The sequence below is a fragment of the Salmo trutta genome, chromosome 13 (assembly GCF_901001165.1).
Source record: "Salmo trutta chromosome 13, fSalTru1.1, whole genome shotgun sequence".
NCBI lineage: Eukaryota > Metazoa > Chordata > Actinopteri > Salmoniformes > Salmonidae > Salmo > Salmo trutta.
The window spans coordinates 49,930,465-49,953,400 of NC_042969.1; the positions used below are offsets into that span (position 1 = coordinate 49,930,465).

Here is a 22,936-nt window from a genome sequence, read left to right on the forward strand (position 1 = left end):
CCTTATGAGGCAGTCATAGAAAGAAAACACATACATTCCTTAGAAGTAACTGCCCAACAGTTTTAATGGGGGAAATTATGGGCGGGGCAGGGTATGATTAAGTGGATGTGACCATGTATTTTTTAAAGTTATCACAGACACTTGACAGGAAGTGAGAGGGCCACAAACAGGAAGGAGCGTAATGTGCTTCCTGTTGGCTGATGGTGTGACAGGGTAGATTCCTTGTACCATCGTGACAGCCCCTCTGCCATTTAACACTTACACACAGGGATGTTTTTCCACTTGAAGCAGAGAGAAGCAGACTGCAAAGAGAAACTCAAGAGTAGATAACATTGAGAAACATTGTGCCCACTATGCAACAAATGAGGCAGACCACCAGATTCAGTCCCCGGCACAAAAAGAGGATTTTCATTAAGTGACTATTCAACCTCTTCTCACTCATAGACAGTAAACACACAGCAACTAGATGTAATGTCTCACTCTATTGTCGATACACTACTGCAACAAGATTAACATTCAGACCACGTGTGTTTCACTGAGCTTGAATGGGACGCACATCAAGGAGTGTGGGCTGGGAGGGAGTTGAGCGCTGCTGCCTGGGAATATGAAATTAACATTGGTCGTCCTTGAGGGCTTCCTGATTTAATCACAAGGGCCCAATAACGTCACAGGACTTCACTCATACTTTAGAGGGGGGCTGGATGGTTATGACTCACCCTCTCATTGTTGACCGTCTGCACAAAGCGGTCGGTATTATTCAGGCCCAACAACAGAGGGAGACTGTGCACTGCACACCGATTGCCTAATGCATTCCAATAAAATGATTTATTGGAGACGCACACAAACGCACCTTTTAGAAAGATTAAATATTACCGATGCCTCGTCATAAGGGCGTTTTGTGAGGATGATGAATCCTGACCACTACTGATCACTCATCAGGTCTGTTTCAACTGACAAACGTGTAAACTAACACCATATTAATCCATACACAAAGTATGTAAAGGGTTTTGACCTTAAACACAGCCATGTGTACTCGTTTAGCTCACTGTAGGCTTTCTTATTCATTTGTGAATATTCTATTTGCAGTCTTAAAGATTGGGCAGTCGAGATCATTTAGGCTAGGTCTACCTTCTCATCCATATTACATTTAGAAAACCAGGTTGCAATATCATCTGTGCTGACTGGCACAATACTGAAAGGTAGGCCTACATGTCAGGGTCTTATCAAAATATATTTAAATTATTATTATTATTTTTTAAACCATATGACACTGAAAGACGATGTGACCACTGAACGTGAATATTTCATTTAGTGAGGAATAAGATAAGCTCGATACAACCACCCCTTTATACTTAATTAACCCATTGTCAAATTCAATGCAAGTGACAGAATGTTTATTCAAAGTTTAAGAAAAAAGAAGTGCATATGCCCATTGGTAAACATATCTCAGCAACAGATCTTATGAAAAGGAAGACAAGAACCACATTGTCCTGTAATCACAAAATAATGGCAAGATTGAGGTTTCCAGAGAATGATTTAAAAAATTCCACCTGAAGACATGTTTTTTCCATCTCTTCCTAATGAAATGGACTGGGCAGCTGATCGTCAGAGAACCCGATGCTATGGTTGCCCCCTGACATACCTGTTGTAAAGACAGTGCTGACATCTCCCTCCAGTGGACGTACATTGAATTGGAAACTACGAAACAAAAATCATAGACATACTGTATATCAGTGTTCTCAATACTTGGCTGGCCACATAAAAACAACATATGGCCAGTCAACCTCTTACTCAAAGTAACAGAATAATAAATGGTAACATCTTGCTACATACTCGCCCAGACAGAACACTGTGTAGCAATGGAACAGTCAGTTATCACTGACTCCCCAAAACGCCCTGTATGTGAAACCGAATCATATTAGAAATAACAGTTCAAACCAGATTGTTTGTTGGATATCTGCTCAAAAACAGCACAAATAAGTGAACAGCACAAATTGGTGAACAGCACTGTTCAGAGATCAAAGGAGTATGAAATTACATCCTGGCACCTGAGCAGAGCTTCTTTCTGCACCCCAATGGGGGTCTGTAGTTCCGAAACTTGGAAGTTGAGCACGTCGATGTCCGACGCTCCAAACTTCGCCTCAACGTTGACTCTCTCGTACATGTGGAATTGCACCTGCTTATTGGTCATGGCTATGAGCGTCCTCAGGAAGCTTTCTCTCAAAGCCGACCGTGCACGCTGCTCTTCTCCAATTTCGACAGGGTCGGTCCGTGTTTCAGTCGAAGCTGAAATAGTTGTTGGGCTCAGCGCGATGAAACGGGGTGAGTTCGGGTCGAATCCGCGGCCGTTCGGATCAGGTCCTCTCGGGAGGCGAAGCACAGTCACGAACGTACTCATTTCGAGTTTTTGTCGCTCTGCAATCACAAATTATGACAGATGTTGGCGTGATGTGCAAACAAAGTTAGTAGATTAAATTGAAACTAAAATAACGACACTAGTTAGTTGTTTTCTCCGTCTTAGTTGACTGTGTTGACATTCACTAGCTAGCCAGCAGGCTGTGCAGAGCAAAACAAGCTAGCTAGTTTATGTTCATAGCTAGAAAAGCGAAGTCACTCGTATTTAACACTTACCGACTCAGAGTAAGCAGATTCTCTTTCTCGTTGGCCAAAGAGAACGTTTTATGAGGGTCGTTTGACTATGCACGCCGTACATTTTGTTGTCCCTCTGTTAAATGTGACCGGAAAATGTCCTGTATTTTATCTTTGGTTCCGCAGTAGGCAACTCGACACAATCTTTGACACTGATGCCGCCTAGCGAATAAATGAGGGAGCACTCTAAAGTCGATGTGCACTGTACACCAAGGTAGTCGGCAGGCTGTGACTGTATTTAGGCTGCTCGGGCAATGTGATGCATTTAGCTAGCCTGTTTACTGTATTTGTGTTTGTATAAAAAAAGAAATCACTCCTCCTACTTGATTGATCATACTACTGGATCAATGAGCTTGCTCCACTGAGAAATGATGAGTCAAATTGAATTAGACATGGTTGGATATTAAATAATGTGGGCTATGTTCAGATTCAGGTGACAATAAAAACTATGATACATTTGAATGTAAATAATTGCAGCTTATAACGAGGGGGGCTTCAAATTACTTTTCAAAGTGTGTGTGTGTGTGTGTGTGTGTGTGTGTGTGTGTGTGTGTGTGTGTGTGTGTGTGTGTGTGTGTGTGTTTTTGGCCTCACCCGTCTGAGCGGTCGCCTGTGAATGCCCTCACCTGCTAGTATGCTCAAGCTGATTCTTAGGTTCTGATCGTCTACTACAGGACGTCTGGTCAGAACAGGTGGATGCGCTTTCGTCTCCGTTCAAGGCTTTTATTCTTCTATCTTCAACACCAAACACATATATACACACACACACACACACACACACACACACACACACACACACACACACACACACACACACACACACACACAGTACCAAACAAACCAAATATTCCTACATTCCTATGTCAAACCATAGGGTCAGATATACCGTATTGGATAGTTAACTGCTCATTAACTGCATTCATTATTTTTTCAATGTGCATGTTGTTACTTATTTTAACATTTGTTTTCCCAATAAAATAAAAAAATCAGTGGTACTGGATTGTTCATAGGCTACATTTGGTCAACTGTAGTGGCCTAAATGCAACAGTGGCCTAAACACAACATTAGGCTATTCAAAGAACTGTACTTACTGTTTATGTCTCAAATTACCACAATCCAGATGGCCTGAGCATCTCTATCTGATTTGAGTAGGCATAGGGTAACCCAGTGGTGCATTAAATAAGAATGGAGGCTGTGCATAATGTAACATCATTTCCAGACTCATTCCCCCAATGGTGTAAATGGAGAGGCACTATGGTGTCATGTTGTAATTTATAAAGGTATTTGACTTCAACCCAAAGGACCAGAGTTCAATAAACCACCATCCTATCCTGACAACTTGTGTTGGGGACAATAAAAGGGCACTCTAAAATGTGCAGTTTTGTCACACAACACAATGGCACAGATGGCTCAAGTTTTGAGGTAGCATGCAATTGGCATGATGACTGCAGGAATGTCCACCAGAGCTGTTTCCAGAGAATAGATGTTAATTTCTCTACTATAAGCCACCTGCAATATCAGTTTAGAGAATTTGCCAGTATGTCCAACCAGCCTCACAACAGCAGACCATGTGTATGGCGTCATGTGGGCAAGTAGTTTGCTGATGTAAACGTTGTGAACAGAGTGCCCCATGATGGTGGTGGGGCAGGCATAAGCTAACGACAACGAACACAATTTGAGTGCACAGAGATACTGTGACGAGATCCTGAGGCCCGCTGTCGTGCCATTCATTCGCCACCATCACCTTGTTTATGAAACATTTATGAAACATTATTATGTTTCATGATAATGCACAGCCCTATGTCTCAAGGATCTCTACACACCCCCTGGAAGCTGAAACTGTCCCAGTTCTTCCATGGCCAGCATACTCACCAAACATGTCACCCATTGAACATGTATGGGATGCTCTGGTGTCGACGTGGACGACAGCATGTTCCAGTTCCAATATCCAGCAATTTCGCACAACAATTGAAGAAGAGTGGGGCAACATTCCACAGGCCACAATCAACAGCCTGATCAACTGTATGCAAAGGAGATGTGTCACTCTGCATGAGCCAAATCAAATGGTGGTCACACCAGATACTGACTGTTTTTCTGATCCATGCCCCTACTGGCATTTGTATATTTTGTAAATAACTTCTGGAACCAGTCTTCATCCTCTCCTGCACTGTGAAGTAAATAACAAATGCAGTATTTTTGCATCTGATCCGTTGCTCCACTCCTCACGGTCGCCACTATCCGGTCGCCACTAAACCTAACCCTTACCTTAACCACACTGCTACCCTTATGCTTAACCCTAAACTTAAGTTGAAGAACTACAAGCACATTTTTGTGGTCGTAATTTCTTACAATGCAACCAATTTTGACTATGAAGCTTGGCCATGTAGTGGAAACCATTTTTTCACCACTCAAGAAGTTAGATACAGTAGTTCAAATATATTCACTATGTAAGCAAATGTCATTGCATTATCAGGTAACCACATCCACTTTTAATACACATCTTAATTTTTTGAAATATATTTTTTTCTTGCATATGGTGAAGAAAACTAACAAATAACTCAAATGCTCATATTTGTATTTATTTATTAAGTATTCCACCAAGAAGATAGAAATGTACCTTTCACCAATGACAGTATTTGCTCTTACATCTTCAGTATGAGGTCTGGGATGGACACCATGGGATTTTCTTTGCCATATGACTTTTTCAACAGCTTTTCTCTTTCTTTCTCCGTCTGTTTCTTTTCGTTATAGATCCTTGCCACCTCGTCTAGGTGGGCTTTCACCCTCTCCTTATTCTTCCTGACTTCTTCCTTACTAGCTGCTTTTCTAGCTCTGAGCAGCTCTTTCACTTTGTTCTTCTCCAAAATCTCTCTTTCTTTCCTCTCCTTTTTCTCCTGCTTTACCCTGACTATCTGAGCATTTTTAGTTTCCATCTGAAAGATTATGTTCATATACAGTGCCTTTGGAAAGTATTCAGACCCCTTGACTTTTCCCACATTTTGTTACGTTACAGCCTTATTCTAAAATTGATTAAATTGTTTTTATCCCTCATCAATCTACACACAATACCCCATAATGACAAAGCAAAAATAGGTTTTTAGAAATGTTTAGAAAAGTATTACAAATAAAAAAACTCAAATGTAACATTTACATAAGTATTCAGACCCTTTACTCAGTACTTTACTGAAGCACCTTTGGCAGCGATTACAGCCTTGTTGGGTATGACGCTACAGGCTTGGAACACCTGTATTTGGGGAGTTTCTCCCATTCTTCTCTGCAGATCCTCTCAAGCTCTGTCAGATTGGATGGGGAGCATTGCTGCACAGCTATGTTCGATCGTGTTCAAGTCCGGGCTCTGGCTGGGCCACTCAAGGACATTCAGAGACTTGTCCCAAAGCCACTCCTGCATTGTCTTGGCTGTGTGCTTAGGGTCATTGTTCTATTGGAAGATGAACCTTCACCCCTGTCCAAGGTCCCGAGGTCCTGAGCGCCCTGAGTGCCCTGGAGCAGGTTTTCATCAAGGATCTCTGTACTTTGCTCCGTTCATCTTTCCCTTGATTCTGACTTGTCTCCCAGTCACAACTTGATTGGAGTCCACACTGTCAACTGTGGGACCTTATATAGACAGGTGTGTGTGCCTTTCCAAATGATTTCCAATCAATTGAATTTACCACAGGTGGACTCCAATCAAGTCGTAGAAACATCTCAAGGAAGATCAATGGAAATAGGATGCACCTGAGCTCAATTTGTAGTTTCATAGCAAAGGGTCTGAATACTTATGTAAATAAGGTCTTTCTGTTTTTATTCTTTAATACATTGGCACATTTTTTTCTTCGCTTTTTTCATCTTTTTTACAACCCGGGGGTATAGGCAGGGCTGGGCCTGGGTAGACACAGGCCCACCCAATGGGGAGCCAGGCCCAAGTATGGCCTTGTTGTGTTTTTAACACATTGTTTTAACAGGGTATTACACACACACAGAGATGTTTTTTCACTAGAGAAACTCAGAGTAGATAACATTGAGAAACAGTGTGCCTCCTTTGCAACAAATGAGGCAGACCGCCAGATACAATCAGGTCCTGATTAATGCAGTGGCTTACCAGGGCCAACGTGTTCTGATCCCCTAATCCTGATGACTGGACATCGTTTTTTCTGCTTCATACATCCAACGCAGAAGGTGCTCGTAATGCTTTAAACAAACAGTAAGGGCTCCAAACAAAGACATGGGGAAACGTTTTCGCACGTGTGCACATCCGGATCTGGTGTCCATAAAAATTTGGGCTGTGCTGAGGACATCTACAGTTGAAGTCGGAAGTTTACATACGCCTTAGCCAAATACATTTAAACTCAGTTTTTCACAATTCCTGACATTTAATCAGAGTAAAAATTCCCTGTCTTAGGTCAGTTAGGATCAGCACTTTATTTTAAGAATGTGAAATGTCAGAATAATAGTAGAGAGAATGATTTATTTCAGCTTTTATTTCTTTCATCACATTCCTTGTGGGTCAGAAGTTTACATACACTCAATTAGTATTTGGTAGCATTGCCTTTAAATTGTTTAACTTGGGTCAAACGTTTCGCGTAGCCTTCCACAAGCTTTCCACAATAACTTGGGTGCATTTTGACCCATTCCTCATGACAGAGCTGGTGTAACTGAGTCAGGTTTGTAGGCCTCCTTGCTCACACACGCTTTTTCAGTTCTGCCCACAAATTCTCTATAGGATTGAGGTCAGGGCTTTGTGATGGCCACTCCAATACCTTGACTTTGTTGTCCTTAACTGGGGTAGGGGGCAGTGTTTTGACATCCGGATGAAAAGCATGCCCAAAGTAAACTGTCTGTTACTCAGGCCCAGGAGCTAGAATATGCATATAATTGGTAGATTTGGATAGAAAACACTCGAAAGTTTCTAAAACTGTTAAAATAATGTCTGTGAGTATAACAGAACTGATTTGGCAGGCGACACCCCGAGGACAAACCATTCAGCGGAAAACAAAATTGAGGTCACAGGATTTTCCAATGGCTTTCTTTGGGACTCCCTTTTTATTAGAAACCTGGTTGCAGTTCCTATGGCTTCCACTAGATGTCAACAGTCTTTAGAAATTGTTAGATGTTTTTCTTTTGAGAAATGAAGAAGTGGTGCTATTCATTGTAAGTGTCACTCCAGGTGGACTCTAATGTTTTGGTGCGCGTGAACTAGAATGTTGTTTTTATCTGGTATTAGAAACAGTTTATTCCATCTTAAATTTTATCGATTATTTACATTTTAGGGTACCTGAGGTTGAATTAGGAATGTTGTTTGAAATGTTTGGACCAAGTTTACAGGTAACTTATTAGATACTTTGTAGGCATGTTGGGCGAGTTGAAACTGGTGTATATCTGAATCAAACGTGCCAAATAAATTGACATTTTTGGGACATAAAGATGGACATTATCGAACAAAATGACCATTTGTGATGTTTCTGGGACATTTTGGAGTGCCAACAGAAGAATATCTTCAAAGGTAAGGCATTAATTATATCGCTATTTCTGACTTTTGTGGCGCACCTGCCTGGTTGAAATATGATTTTCATGTGTTTGTATGCGGGGCACTGTCCTCAGATAATCTCATGGTTTGCTTTCGCCGTAAAGCCTTTTAGAAATCTGACACAGCGGCTGGATTAACAAGAAGTTAAGCTTTATTTTCATGTATAACATATTTTCAAGAATGCTAAATATTTGAATTTAGTCTTTTTGAATTTCGCGCTCTGCAATTTCACTAGATGTTGGCCAGGCGTCCCACCTACCCTAGAGATTAAACCATTTTGTCACAACTTTGAAAGTATGCTTGGGGTCATTGTCCATTTGGAAGACCCATTTGCGACCAAGCTTTAACTTCCTGACTTATGTCTTGAGATGTTGCTTCAATATATCCACATAATTTTCCTGCCTCATGATGCCATCTATTTTGTGAAGTGCACCAGTCCCTCCTGCAGCACAGCACCCCCACAACATGATGCTGCCACCCCGTGCTTCACGGTTGGGATGGTGTTCTTCGGCTTGCAAGCCTCCTCCTTTTTCCTCCAAACATAACGATGCTCATTATGGCCAAACAGTTATATTTTTGTTTCATCAGACCAGAAGACATTTCTCCAAAAAGTACAATCTTTGTCCCCATGTGCAGTTGCAAACTGTAGTCTGGCTTTTTTATGGCGGTTTTGGAGCAGTGGCTTCTTCCTTGCTGAGCGGCCTTTCAGGTTATGTCGATATAGGACTCGTTTTACTGTGGATATAGATACTTTTGTACCTGTTTCATCCAGCATCTTAACAAGGTCCTTTGCTGTTGTTCTGGGATTGATTTGCACTTTTCGCACCAAAGTACGTTCATCTCTAGGAGACAGAACGTGTCTCCTTCCTGGGCGGTATGACAGTTGCGTGGTCCCATGGTGTTTATACTTATGTACTATTGTTTGTACAGATGAACGTGGTACCTTCAGGCATTTAGAAATTGCTCCCAAGGATGAATCAGACTTGTGGATGTCTACATTTTTTTTCTGAGGTCTTGGCTGATTTCTTTTGATTTTCCCATGATGTCAAGCAAAGAGGCACTGAGTTTGAAGGTAGGCCTTGAAATACATCCACAGGTACACCTCCAATTGACTCAAATGATGTCTATGGCCCGGAGCCTGTAGGGATGATAGGCTGTGGCTCAGTTGGTAGAGCATGGTGTTTGCAGCGCCAGCATGGTGTGTGCAACGCCAGGGTTGTGTGTTCGATTCCCACGGGGGGCCAGTACAAAAAAAAATGCATGAAATTATATGTATGAAATGTATGCATTCACTAGTGTAAGTCGCTCTGGATAAGAGCGTCTGCTAAATGACTAAAATGTAAATGTAATTGGCGTATCAGAAGCTTCTAAAGCCATGACATCATTTTCTGGAACTTTCCAAGCTGTTTAAAGGCACAGTCAACTTAGTGTATGTAAACTTCTGACCCACTGGAATTGTGATGCAGTGAATTATAAGTGAAACAGTTGTTGGAAAAATTACTTGTGTCATGCACAAAGTAGATGTCCTAACCGACTTGCCAAAACTATAGTTTGTTAACAAGAAATTTGTGGAGTGGTTGAAAAATGAGTTTTAATAACTCCAACCTAAGTGTACGTAAACTTCCAACTTCAACTGCATATTGGTCCGCTAATACAGGACTAGCAAAGGCCCAGTGCATTACTTTTGTGATTTTTTTTTTACTAAATGCATTTGAGAGTTTACCAGCATTTGTAACTGGAGTCTGATAATTATCAGTACAAAACAGTTCAACAGGTAGTGCTTGTAGAATATAAAAAAACTTGCTTGATGTATGTTTTCCAGTTTCTTGAAATACTTTGCAAATGCAACTTATTTCTATGTGAAGACAACATTCCTTTTCCATTTTAGTAGACACTCTTATCCAGAGCAACTTACAGTAGTGACTGCGCACATTTTCATACTGGTCCCATGTGGGAATCAAACCCACAACCCTAGCATTGTAAGCACAATAGTCTACCAACTGAGCCACATCACGAACCACTTGATGTCTCAATGTGCTCAATTACTGTAGTGTTGTAACAGCTGTCTTCAAAAATGGACCAAGGCGCAGCGGGAATGTGGATACTCATAGTTTCTTTAATAAACTTAAGTAAAGCATCCACAGGCAAAAACAATAAACGATACTCACGAAGACAGGAACAGTTTTGCAGGCACACAACATGCAGTGCAAAAACAACTACCCACAACCCCAAAGAAAAACACACACTACTATATAGGACTCCCAATCAAAGGCAACTCAACACACCTGCCTTCAATTGGGAGTCCAATCACCCACACAACATTTAACACACACAAACCCCCTGCCACATCCTGACCAAAACTAACACAATTACGCCCTCTGCTGGTTAGGACGTGACAAGTGTGCATTGTTCTTCTTCATGGTGATGGGAAGTCTACAGGTACAAACCTAGATGACCAGCCTATGTACAATCCAGTAATGTGCAGTACATTAACATTAAGTGGTTTGTAAGGATGGTAAATTAATACTGCACAAAATGTGGTTGTTTTCCATGTTATTTGATCAATAAAAATATTTTATTTAATGTGGTTGTTTTGTGTCTTTGCCCGTAACTGTTTGAGGACAGGATTTTGTTCTTTCTGGATTCTATTAGAATGACAATCACAGAGAAAGGGACAGGGCAACTCTTACAATTACAACTATTGAATCTTGCAAGATACTGTTCTAAATGCTACAACTACCTTTTTTTTGCCAAAGTGGAGATGCTGAATAATTTTTTGGGGCCTGCTCTACAGAGGTCTATAATCTTCTGCAACTACTAGTAAAGGCCTAGTGCACTACTTTTGTGGAAAAAATTATATACCATTTTTTTAATACCCGATTTTTAAGGTGGGGCTGCAGCACCCTCAGCACCCCTACTTCCAGCGGCTATGTCCACATCTTAAATATCATTATAATTTTACTATAAAGGGGCTTTTTCTTCAACAGTAAATGTACCAAATATTGAATTGCATCTTGGTGCACGGATTTGTTTACGGGGGGATCTATGATTTCTTAATCCGGCCCTGCATACAATCCACGGCACACAAAGCACTTCTATAACATTCAGAATGGGATTTATGTCTTGTGACTTGGAATCATACTTGTGATACTCAGAATTACTTGTGGTTCGAAAGGGTAAAGATATGGAAAAATAAACAGTATTAGTATTAATTTAATAGTATTGTTAAATGTCACATGATTATGACAATTACATTAATAACACAAATTTGAATGTATAAAAATGCAGCTTATAATGAGAGGGCCTTCAAAATACTTTCCAAAGTGTGAGTGTGTTTATTTCTTACTGTCACAGGCGTCGAAATGAGTAGACCAAGGCGCAGCACGTAAAGTGCTCATATTTCCTTTATTTATGATGACACTAACACAAAATAACAAAAACGACAGCCAACAGTTCCGTCAGGTACATCGACAAAACGGAAAACAACTACCCACAAAACCCAAAGGAAAAACAGGCTGCCTAAGTATAGCTTCCAATCAGAGACAACGAAAGACACCTGCCTCTGATTGGAAACCATACCCGGCCAAAACATAGAAAACAAAACATAGAAATAGAAATCTAGAAAACCCCCACATAAACAGAAAACCCAAAACCACCCAAAACAACCACCTGTCACACCCTGACCACTTTACTATGGCAAATGACCTCTTACAAGGGTCAGGACGTGACACTTACAGTATCACTCACTACTTTGTGAGTTGCATTGTTTGGGACAAACAGTAGTGTGCAATAGGGGTTTACATGCAACATGTGGTGATAGATTTATAGATAAATATATGTATTTGACAATTTAAAACACCTTACAACCAGATATGTGGATAATGCATTTAAAATCATTGAGTACGACACAAAAAAAGTTTGAAAAAGTATTTTATTGGTCGCCCTCTTAAATAAATGGCTAAAAAAGGCACGAACATCCACATAGTAGGCCTAAGCTACACAGTAGAGCTAGCCATTCTAGGCATACTTGGGTTACACATAACACGTAACAAAACAAAGGACAAGGACCACATTGCCCTAGCCATAGGGCAGGACTCCCTCAGTAGATATGTGATCTCAGGCTCCTAAAGTGAGTTAGATGATGGTTTGATGATGATGCCAGGTGACGCCAGATGCTGGTGATGCAGTTGGCTTAACGGCTTTGACGTCATCCTCAGCTCAGCATCTCTGTAGCCTGTACTTCCTGCTCCTCCACATGTAGCACCCACTTGGGTAATGCCTCTACTGCTGCTAAAGTGCAAAAAAAGCCCATACCACACTCAGTCCAGAGCAGTAGTCATCCTCACTTCGAACTCTCTGCCATTTCCATAATGCAGCCAGGACTCATTGATCAAGAAGCAGCTGGAGCTGAGATGCATCTTTTAACTTCAAACATTAGCCAGGGGCTAGCTACAGTGGTTCCACAAGCAAAAGTTTTGAGCTTATGCCACGACCGTTTGTGGTAGATTGTGGTAAATTGCATCATTCTATCATTGCACCACACTATCAGGGGGAGATGCTGATCTATCAGTAGCTGAAACTGTTGTACAAATTGGCTATCTTTTTGTAAATGAATGGATGTGGGAATGTTTCAGTCTGATAGTCTCACTCTCTGGCACTAGAGTCATGCATCAGGCAAAAAAAAAAATTGCTGGTGGGTGGTCCCTGAGTTGAGACAGAACTTGGGTAATTACTATTGCGCAATTACATGTTGCCTAACAATTTTCAAAAAATTGTCACAGTGGGCTTTTGATTTCTCTCCCTCTTAAAACAGAAATAACTCTAAATAACCAACTGGATTTATTTACCACAGTGTGAAAGAGTGATAGACCATTTATATAAAGTGAGTTTCTGAAACAAGGAGTCCTTCTTTGCTGATGTGAAGAAGAAACTGAATGAAAGAGAGTCCAGTGAGGATAAGGGGAAAAAGGTTGCTCATATTTTCAAGTCCTGAGCTACTTCATAAATTAACTAATTTATTTTGGCAATTTAATATATTAGTTTAGGAGGCTATTACGAAACATAAAGCTACATTTGTCAGCATAAAGCTGAGTGGCTCACTCATTCGTGGCTTTGGATAAAAATAAATAAGTACCAACAATCTTTCTGATAGTCTTTAATAAAGAAATGTTTTTTTGACCAAGTTTATCTGCTGATGTGTCTTCAATTATTTGTGACTTTGTGGTTACAATGAAGAATGTAAATGAAATAAATCCCATTCATAATGAATAATCAGATGCGTGTTGCAAGCTTGTTATTTTTCCTTATTGAATTATTTTGTAGGATTTAAAAAAATCTTTTTAGACAATACAGAACATACACATGCAAACGACAACTACATCACACCTGCCCAGACCCACCTGCTCACACCCCCATCTCCAGCGCCCGCATCACTCTCCACGACATGGCCTCAAACTGCACCAAATCGCCCACACGCACTTTCAACATTTGGATAATGAAGCATTTAACCTGTTGGGGGTAGGGGGCAGTACTTACACGGCCGGATAAAAAACATACCCGATTTAATCTGGTTATTACTACTGCCCAGAAACTAGAATATGCATATAATTATTGGCTTTGGATACAAAACACCCTAAAGTTTCTAAAACTGTTTGAATGGTGTCTGTGAGTATAACAGAACTCATATGGCAGGCAAAAACTTGAAAAGATTCCTTACAGGAAGTGCCCTCTCTGACCATTCCTTGAGCTTCTTGTCTCTGTTTATTGAAGACTGAGGATCTTTGCTGTAACGTGACACTTCCTACGGCTCCCATAGGCTCTCAGAGCCCGGGAAAATGCTGAACGATATCGAGGCAGCCCCAGGCTGAAACACATTTGCGCTTTTGGCAAGTGGCCGATCAGAGGACAATGGGCTTAGGCGCGTGCACGAGTCGACCCATGCTTTATTTTCTTTCGTCTTTTTACCTAAACGCAGATTCCTGGTCGGAATATTATCGCTTTTTTATGAGAAAAATGGCATAAAAATTGATTTTAATCAGCGGTTGACATTCTTCGAAGTACGGTAATGGAATATTTAGAATTTTTTTGTCACGAAATGCGTCGTGCTCGTGACCCTTCTTTACCATTCGGATAGTGTCTTGAACGCACAAACAAAACGCAGCTATTTGGATATAACTATGGATTATTTTGAACCAAACCAACATTTGTTATTGAAGTAGAAGTCCTGGGAGTGCATTCTGACGAAGAACAGCAAAGGTAATAACATTTTTCTTATAGTAAATCGGATTTTGGTCAGGGCTAAACTTGGTGGGTGTCGAAATAGCTAGCCCTGTGATGCCGGGCTATCTACTGAGAATATTGCAAAATGTGCTTTCACCGAAAAGCTATTTTAAAATCGGACATATCGAGTGCATAGAGGAGTCCTGTATCTATAATTCTTAAAATAATTGTTATGCTTTTTGTGAACGTTTATCGTGAGTAATTTAATAAATTGTTAGTAAATTCCCCGGAAGTTTGCGGGGGGTAGGCTAGTTCTGAACGTCACATGCTAATGTAAAAAGCTGTTTTTTGATATAAATATGAACTTGATTGAACAAAACATGCATGTATTGTATAACATAATGTCCTAGGTGTGTCATCTGATGAAGATCATCAAAGGTTAGTGCTGCATTTAGCTGTCTTCTGGGTTTTTGTGACATTATATGCTAGCTTGAAAAATGGGTGTCTGATTATTTCTGGCTGGGTACTCTGCTGACATAATCTAATGTTTTGCTTTCGTTGTAAAGCCTTTTTGAAATCAGACAGTGTGGTTAGATTAACGAGAGTCTTGTCTTTAAATAGCTGTAAAATAGTCATATGTTTGAGAAATTGAAGTAATAGCATTTCTAAGATATTTGAAAATCGCGCCACAGGATTCAACTGGCTGTTACGTAGGTGGGACGATTTGGTGCCACCTAGCCCAGAGAGGTTAATCTGTTTATTACTCCTGCCCAGAAACTAGAATATGCATATAATTGTTTGATTTGGATAGAAAACACCCTAAAGTTTCTAAAACTGTAAAGCCTTTTTGAAAACGGACAATGTGGTTAGATTAACTAGAGTCTTGTCTTTAAAATGGTGTAAAATAGTCATATGTTTGAGAAATATAAGTTTTAGCATTTTTGAGGTTTTTGTATTTCGCGCCACGCGATTCCACTGGCTGTTGACCAGCCCAGGGAAATTAATCTTACATCTAGATGTTCCGCTAGTGGAACACCTCGCCAATATCCAATGATAGGGCGTGGCGCGAATTACAAACTCTTCAAAAATCCCAAAACGTCCATTTTTCAAATATGACTATTTTACACCATTTTAAAGACAAGACTCTCGTTAATCTAACCACATTGTCCGATTTCAAAAAGGCTTTACAACGAAAGCAAAACATTAGATTATGTCAGGAGAGTACCCAGCCAGAAATAATCAGACACCCATTTTTCAAGCTAGCATATAATGTCACAAAAACCAAAACCACAGCTAAATGCAGCACTAACCTTTGATGATCTTCATCAGATGACACTCCTAAGACATTATGTTATACATGCATGTTTTGTTCAATCAAGTTCATATTTATATCAAAAACCAGCTTTTTACATTAGCATGTGACGTTCAGAACTAGCATACCCACCGAAACTTCCGGTGAATTTACTAAATTACTCACGATAAACGTTCACAAAAAACGTAACAATTATTTTAAGAATTATAGATACAGAACTGCTTTATGCAATCGCGGTGTCCGATTTTAAAATAGCTTTTCGGTGAAAGCACATTTTGCAATATTCTGAGTAGATAACCCGGCCATCACAGGCTAGCTATTTTGACACCCACCAAGTTTGGTACTCACCAAACTCAGATTTACTATAAGAAAAATTGGATTACCTTTGCTGTTCTTCGTCAGAATGCACTCCCATTACTTCTACTTTACACCCAATGTTGTTTTGGTTCCAAATAATCCATAGTTATATCCAAATAGCGGTGTTTTGTTCTTGCGTTCAAGACACTATCCGAAGGGTGACGCGCCGACGCATGTCGTGACAAAAAAATTCAAAATATTCCATTACCGTACTTCGAAGCATGTCAAACGCTGTTTAAAATCAATTTTTATGCGATTTGTCTCGTAATATAGCGATAATATTCCGACCGGGAGACGTTGTTTTCGTTCAAAGACTGAAAGAAGAAAATGGTGTCTTCATGTGCACGCGCGCACCCGTGTCATTGTTCTCAGATCGACCACTTTCCAAATGCGCTACTGTTTTTCGCCCAGGGACTGCAGTCATCATTCCCCATTCTGGCACCTTCTGAGAGCCTATGGGAGCCTTAGAAAATGTCACGTTACAGCAGAGATCCTCTGTTGTCGATAAAGAGGCTTTAGAAGGCCAAGAAATGGTCAGAGAGGGCACTTCCTGTATAGAATCTTCTCAGGTTTTGGCCTGCCATATGAGTTCTGTTATACTCACAGACACCATTCAAACAGTTTTAGAAACTTTAGGGTGTTTTGTATCCAAATCAAACAATTATATGCATATTCTGGGCAGGAGAAATAACCAGATTAAATCGGGTACGTTTTTTATCCGGCCATGAAAATACTGCCCCCTATCCTAAACAGGTTAAACAGTGATAGACCATCACCAAAATGACATTCTGAAATCAACACCAAGGAGCGATGGAGAGGAACCAGAATCACTGCCTGGCCATCCCGAGTTCATCGGGCCAGTCAATATCGCATTCCTGCAGTTTTTTTGAGCATGTCAAATTCGTGATGGTAAATGGCCATTGAAACATATTGCAAATGGACAGCCGTGCGCCTGGTGATTGGAACGGGTTACCAGGATAACATTTTTTATGGTTTTAAATGCCTTTAGGAGGGTGCAAGGGGTCCACGGTTGAGTAGGGAGCACCCTCCATCCGTGCCTATCCAATAGGGGGTACCCCTAGTCATTTTGGATATTTTTCAAAAAATTGTTAATAAACGACAGAGTCCCACTTCTCTCATTTCACCATTGAGCAATGGAGAGGAACCACTAGCACTGCCCGGCCATCTCGAGTTCATCGGGCCAGTCAATTATGCATTTCTGCAGTATTTTTGAGCATGTCAAATTCGTGATGGTAAATGCCCATTGAAACATATTGCAAATGGACAGCCGTGCACCTGATGATTGGAATGGGTTATCAGAAGCACATTTTTAAAATTGCTTTTAATGCCTTTAGGGGGGAGCAAGGGGTCTACGGTTGGGTAGGGAGCACCCCCCCACCCATGCCCATTTTGGACGTTTTTCAAAAAATCGTTAAAAAACAACAGAGTCCTACTTTTCCCTCATCATACATGACAAATAGACTATCTAGGTTGATTCATGGCTTAACATAGGGCTATATATCATTTGGGCAGTATAAATGCCATTTGGACATGGTTCACTGACATTTGGGTTTGGAAACCGACTTCCTATGATCGTATATGGCAAATGGACAAAACATCCTGATTTGGCACATTCAATACTTTCTTATTGCATTTGGACATTTCTTATGGCATTTGGCAAAAAAAAAGAAAAAAAAGTGACTTTTGACTTCGACTTTTGACTTCCTATGAAATCATATTGCAAATGGACAAAACATATGCCTTATGGACAAGTAAAACATTTAAAAGATTATGACAATAAAATATGACAAAAGTATGTTCATACAGTTCTTAAACATGTATAATTGACCAGAAAATCTAAAGAATTTCAAAAAACGGTCCAGAAAGCACTTTTTTAAGGGGGTGATAAGTTTTTGAAATTGATTTCATATTTTCAAAATGTTACTCTTGGGTCTTGACTTGTGTTACATTTGCAATAAGAAAATTCACGGTGGAGCGCGCTCGCCATCTATTGGATTTTTGCTGTGTTACACTTGACATTTTCCATATGACATTTGCAATATGTTTTGAATGAAATGGCGTCCAAATGAGTGGTAGTACATCGTGTATATGTTTCGTATGGTGCCAATATGTTCCCATTCATTTTTGTCCATTTCAGGGGGGTCTTCCCTTACTAACTTTAAACATCAGCTATCTTAGCAGCTAACCGATCGCTACAGCTGTACATAGTCCATCTGTAAATAGCCCATCCAATCTACCTACCTCATCCCCATATTGTTTTTAATTTACTTTTCTGCTCTTTTGCACACCAGTATTTTTACTGGTGTGCACATCTATCACTCCAGTGTTAATTTGCTAAATTGTAATTACTTCGCTACTATGGCCTATTTATTGCCTTACCTCCTCACACCATTTGCACACACTGTATATAGACTTTCTTTTTTTCTATTGCGTTATTGATTGCACACTTGTTCATTCCATGTGTAACTGTATTGTTGTTTGTGTCGCACTGTTTTGCTTTATCTTGGCCAGGTCGCAGTTGTAAATGAGAACTTGTTCTCAACTAGCCTACCTGGTTAAATAAAGGTGAAAAAAGAAAAGAAAAGCTGTAGTAGCTGTTATCCTTTCTAAGAAACATGATCAAATAAAAACAACACACACACATGTTGAGAAGTCTTTTGACGACCCCTCGTTATGAGCTGCAATTCTTAAAATGTGTCATCTTTATTGTCAGCCTTCCCTGACTCACCTGTGGTCCAACTTAGCCTAAAGAGAGAGCTTTGTAAATGTTGTACATATTTTAGGTGTTTAATTTTTCAAGTGTTTTTAATTTTTAAACGTTTTTTAATCAGCTTTTTTGGTTTTTGATAAGTCATTGAGTTGTTGATTGAACATATCTGATTGTTTTTACCCACATAGTTGCAGGACTGATTGCAGGTTGACTTGTATGGTTTGACTAGCTACACCCCCATTCCACAATACTGTTTGTCTGTAATGGCCGTCGTTCAAATGAGACAAAGGTGCAGCGGAGGATGTGTTCATCATGAAAGGATTTAATGATCAACGAACACTATACAAAAGAAACCAAAAAAACGACTAGCAACAGTTCTGTCAGGAACACACTAAACAGAAAACAATCACCCACAAAAACCCAAAGGAAAACCAGGCTACTTATGTGTGACTCCCAATCAGCAACAACAAACTACAGCTGTGCCTGATTGGGAGCCACACACACACGGCCCAAAACAAAGAAATACAAAAACATAGAAAAATGAACATAGAACGCCCACCCAATGTAACACCCTGGCCTAACCAAAATAAAGAACAAAACCCCCTCTATGGCCAGGGCGTTACATTGTCTCAATCAACGCAACTCACAAGGTAGGAATGTGTCCACAGTTGATGAGAAGATTATTTTAGGGTAATTCCTACAGTACCAAACCCAACCCTTTGACAAAACCAGACTCAGATAACATCACAGTTTTAAAACAAGTTTTCTGCAATTCTAAACATTTTGCCATGGGGCAAAGTGTCACGTCCTGACAAGTATAAGGAGTTATTTGTTATTGTAGTTTGGTCAGGACGTGGCAGGGGTGTGTTTGTTTTGTGTTGTCGGGGTTTTTGGGTAGTGTTCTATGTTTTATATTTATATGTTCTATTTTCTAGTTATTCTATTTCTATGTTTAGTTTATTGTTTTGACCTTCAATTGGTAGCAGCTGTTCCTCATTGCCTCTAATTGAAGGTCCTATTTAGTAGGGGTGTTTTTCATGGGGTTTTTGTGGGTAGTTGTTTCTTGTTTAGCTGTGTGCCTGACAGGACTGTTTTTGTCGTTCTTTTTATTCAGTGTTCATTTATTTTTAATAAAGAAGAAAATTAGCATTCACCTACCCGCTGCATTTTGGTCCAATCACTACGACGGCCGTGACACAGAGAGACTATTTAGTAATTGTATAACTAATTTCATGCAATTCTAGACATTTTGCCATAGGCTGGAGAGAAACAATTGCAGTTTTTATTATGATATCTGAGTGAGACTGACTAACAAAATCAATGGGTGCCCCCGGGCCGGTAATTCGTCCATGCTGCTCTGTCATTGCTCATCCACATGTTTATATGTATATTTTCTTATTCCATTTCTTTACTTAGATTTGTGTGTATTAGGTAGTTGTTGCGGAATTGTTAGATTGCATGTTAGATATTGCTGCACTGTCGGAACTAGAAGCACAAGCATTTCGCTACACTCGCAATAACATCTGCTAACCGTGTGTATGTGACTTACAACATTTGATTTGATTACTACGTTTAGATGAGCTACCAATCGAAAAAATGTTAGTTGACATGGGCTAATTGAGTGACTGTCAGTGACTGACATAACAAGAGACAATTTAGAAATTGCACCTTGTGTATTTTACTATTCTGACTTAAGTTGAGTATGTTGAGACTCCGAGTGAGTTGCGAATAAATGTTTTGTTGATCTGAGGGCCTTCAAAACGGGGGGTCGCGGGCCTCATGCCAAGACTGCCAAGACAACTGTAACTAAAACAACCGGTGCCGGTTAGGAGTAACATCTAATTAATCTCGTTAAAGGTAAAAAATAAATAAACATTTTCCTGTCATACTTCCTATTTTCTTTTAAAATGGATACCATACAATCACACTGTGATATCATGTTACAAAACACATAGAGCAATAAATCAATTTATTCTCTTATTACATTCATTCTTATCAGCTTAGCAACAAGAGATCCAGCAGGAAAGTCCCGTCCAGAACAACAAATGACATTGCATTCATACCGTCATTTCTACTCCCTTCAATGGATCTCCCATGAACCGTCAATGACATGTTGAACAATAACTTTCACCTTGTGTGTGTGTGTGTGTTTGTGTCTGTGTGTGTGTATGTGGGTGTGGTTATGAATACATTTAAAATGCTGGTTTTCCCCCTGGTAAACGGTGGATACGGTTGTACTGACAAACAAATAGCTTCACTTTTCCAGTTTATTAACTTCATGTGCATTACCTCACTCTGATTTACAGTACCAACACCGACCCTTTGACAAAACTAGACTCAGATAATATCACAGTTTTAAAACAAGTTTTCTGCAATTCTAAACATTTTGCCATGGGGCAGAGAGAATATTTAGTAATTGCATAACTAATTTCATGCAATTCTAGACATTTTGCCATAGGGTGGAAAGAAACGTTTGCCGTTTTTATTATGATATCTGAGTGAGACTGACTAACAAAATCAATGGGGGCCCCCGGGCCGGTAATTCGTCCATGCTGCTCTGTCATTGCTCACCCACATGTTTATATGTATATTTTCTTATTCCATTCCTTTACTTAGATTTGTGTGTATTAGGTAGTTGTTGCGGAATTGTTAGATTACATGTTAGATATTGCTGCACTGTCGGAACTAGAAGCACAAGCATTTCGCTACACTCGCAATAACATCTGCTGACCGTGTATATGTGACTTACAACATTTGATTTGATTACTGTCACGTCCTGACCAGCAGAGGGAGTAATTGTATTAGTTTTGGTCAGGACGTGGCAGAGGGTTTGTGTTTTGTATTTATTTCTACGTTCTGTCTAGGTTAGTTTTTCTATGATTAGGTTTGGGTGCTGGACTCTCAATTGGAGGCAGGTGTTTTTAGTTGCCTCTGATTGGGAGTCCTATAAGTAGGTGTGTGTTTGGTTTGTCATTTGTGGGTAGTTGCATTTCGCACTGCTGTTGTAAGTATAGCCTGTGAAACTGTCGGTCTGTCGTTCTTGGTTTTTCTCGTGTTCACATTTATTTAATAAATATATATGTTGAACATGCAACCCGCTGCGCCTTGGTCCTCTCTACATAACGACAGCCCTTACAATTACTACGTTTAGATGAGCTACCAATCGAAAAAATGTTAGTTGACATGGGCTAATTGAGTGACTGTCAGTGACTGACATAACAAGAGACAATTTAGGAAAGCCCCCTCCCGAACAGCCAATGACATTGCATCCATACCGTCATCTCTACTTCCTTCAATAGATTTCCCATGAACTGTCAATGACCTGTTGAACAGTAACTTTCCCCTTGTGTGTGTGTTTGTGTATGTGGGTGTGCTTAGGAATCCATTGAAGCTGCTGGTTTTCCCCCTGGTAAACTGTGGATCCGGTTGTACTGACAAACAAATAGCTTCACTTTTTCCAGTTTATTAACTTCCTGTGCATTACCTCACTCTGATTTGCACTTCCTGCAGAGGTGGCTCTGAGCCACCCACTCTGTTTCCACACCCAGGTTTGTCTGTCTCTCGCGTCCTCGTGATCAGTATCTTCAGCAGCTGTGTGTTGACCTTAGTCATCCAAATATATCTTCTGCGTGCCAGTGGTTAGTGTCCAAATTAAGGACAACTGGGACTCTGTCTGTATAGTCTCCAGGTGCCAGTGTGTGACTCATCCTGTATGTATGTATGTATGTATGTATGTATGTATGTATGTATGTATGTATGTATGTATGTATGTATGTATGTATGTACGTATGTATGATGGCTACCTAATTGGATATTGTTGTAATGGACTACTTATCTCAGTGCGTCTTATCTATCTTTATGGAAAGAGTCACCATGACCACTACAATACTAATGTTTGGGATGATAAGATAGAATAGATAAGAAAACATGATTTATTGTCCGGATTCGGTAGCCTACCTCTCGTGGCATGAAAATTAATTGTCACTGTTTGCATTGTAAAAATTCTAATAAAAGTAATGAAATAATTTGAGTTGACTCCTTGCTAATTCTCCTGACCCCCAAGAAAACGTATTATGAAAATGTAGATTTTTAGCCCACACCTGATATTCTAAGAATGTATTAGTTTTGGGCCAGCCCGGGTTTA

The 22,936-nt window shown here is 40.0% G+C and overlaps 1 protein-coding gene across 1 annotated transcript; it reads right to left on the reverse strand.

Moving 5' to 3' along the window:
- Nucleotides 1–1,372: 1,372 nt before the first annotated feature.
- Nucleotides 1,373–2,414, reverse strand: gemin7 (gem (nuclear organelle) associated protein 7). Its single transcript, XM_029772389.1, has one exon. It carries the CDS (start codon nucleotides 2,396–2,398, stop codon nucleotides 2,012–2,014), a length of 387 nt encoding a protein of 128 aa, XP_029628249.1. The 5' UTR covers nucleotides 2,399–2,414; the 3' UTR covers nucleotides 1,373–2,011.
- Nucleotides 2,415–22,936: the final 20,522 nt, after the last annotated feature.

Bases quoted from the DNA above. Each gene is read 5' to 3' on its own strand.
- gemin7 (XM_029772389.1), bottom strand. From the start codon at position 2,398: ATGAGTACGTTCGTGACTGTGCTTCGCCTCCCGAGAGGACCTGATCCG.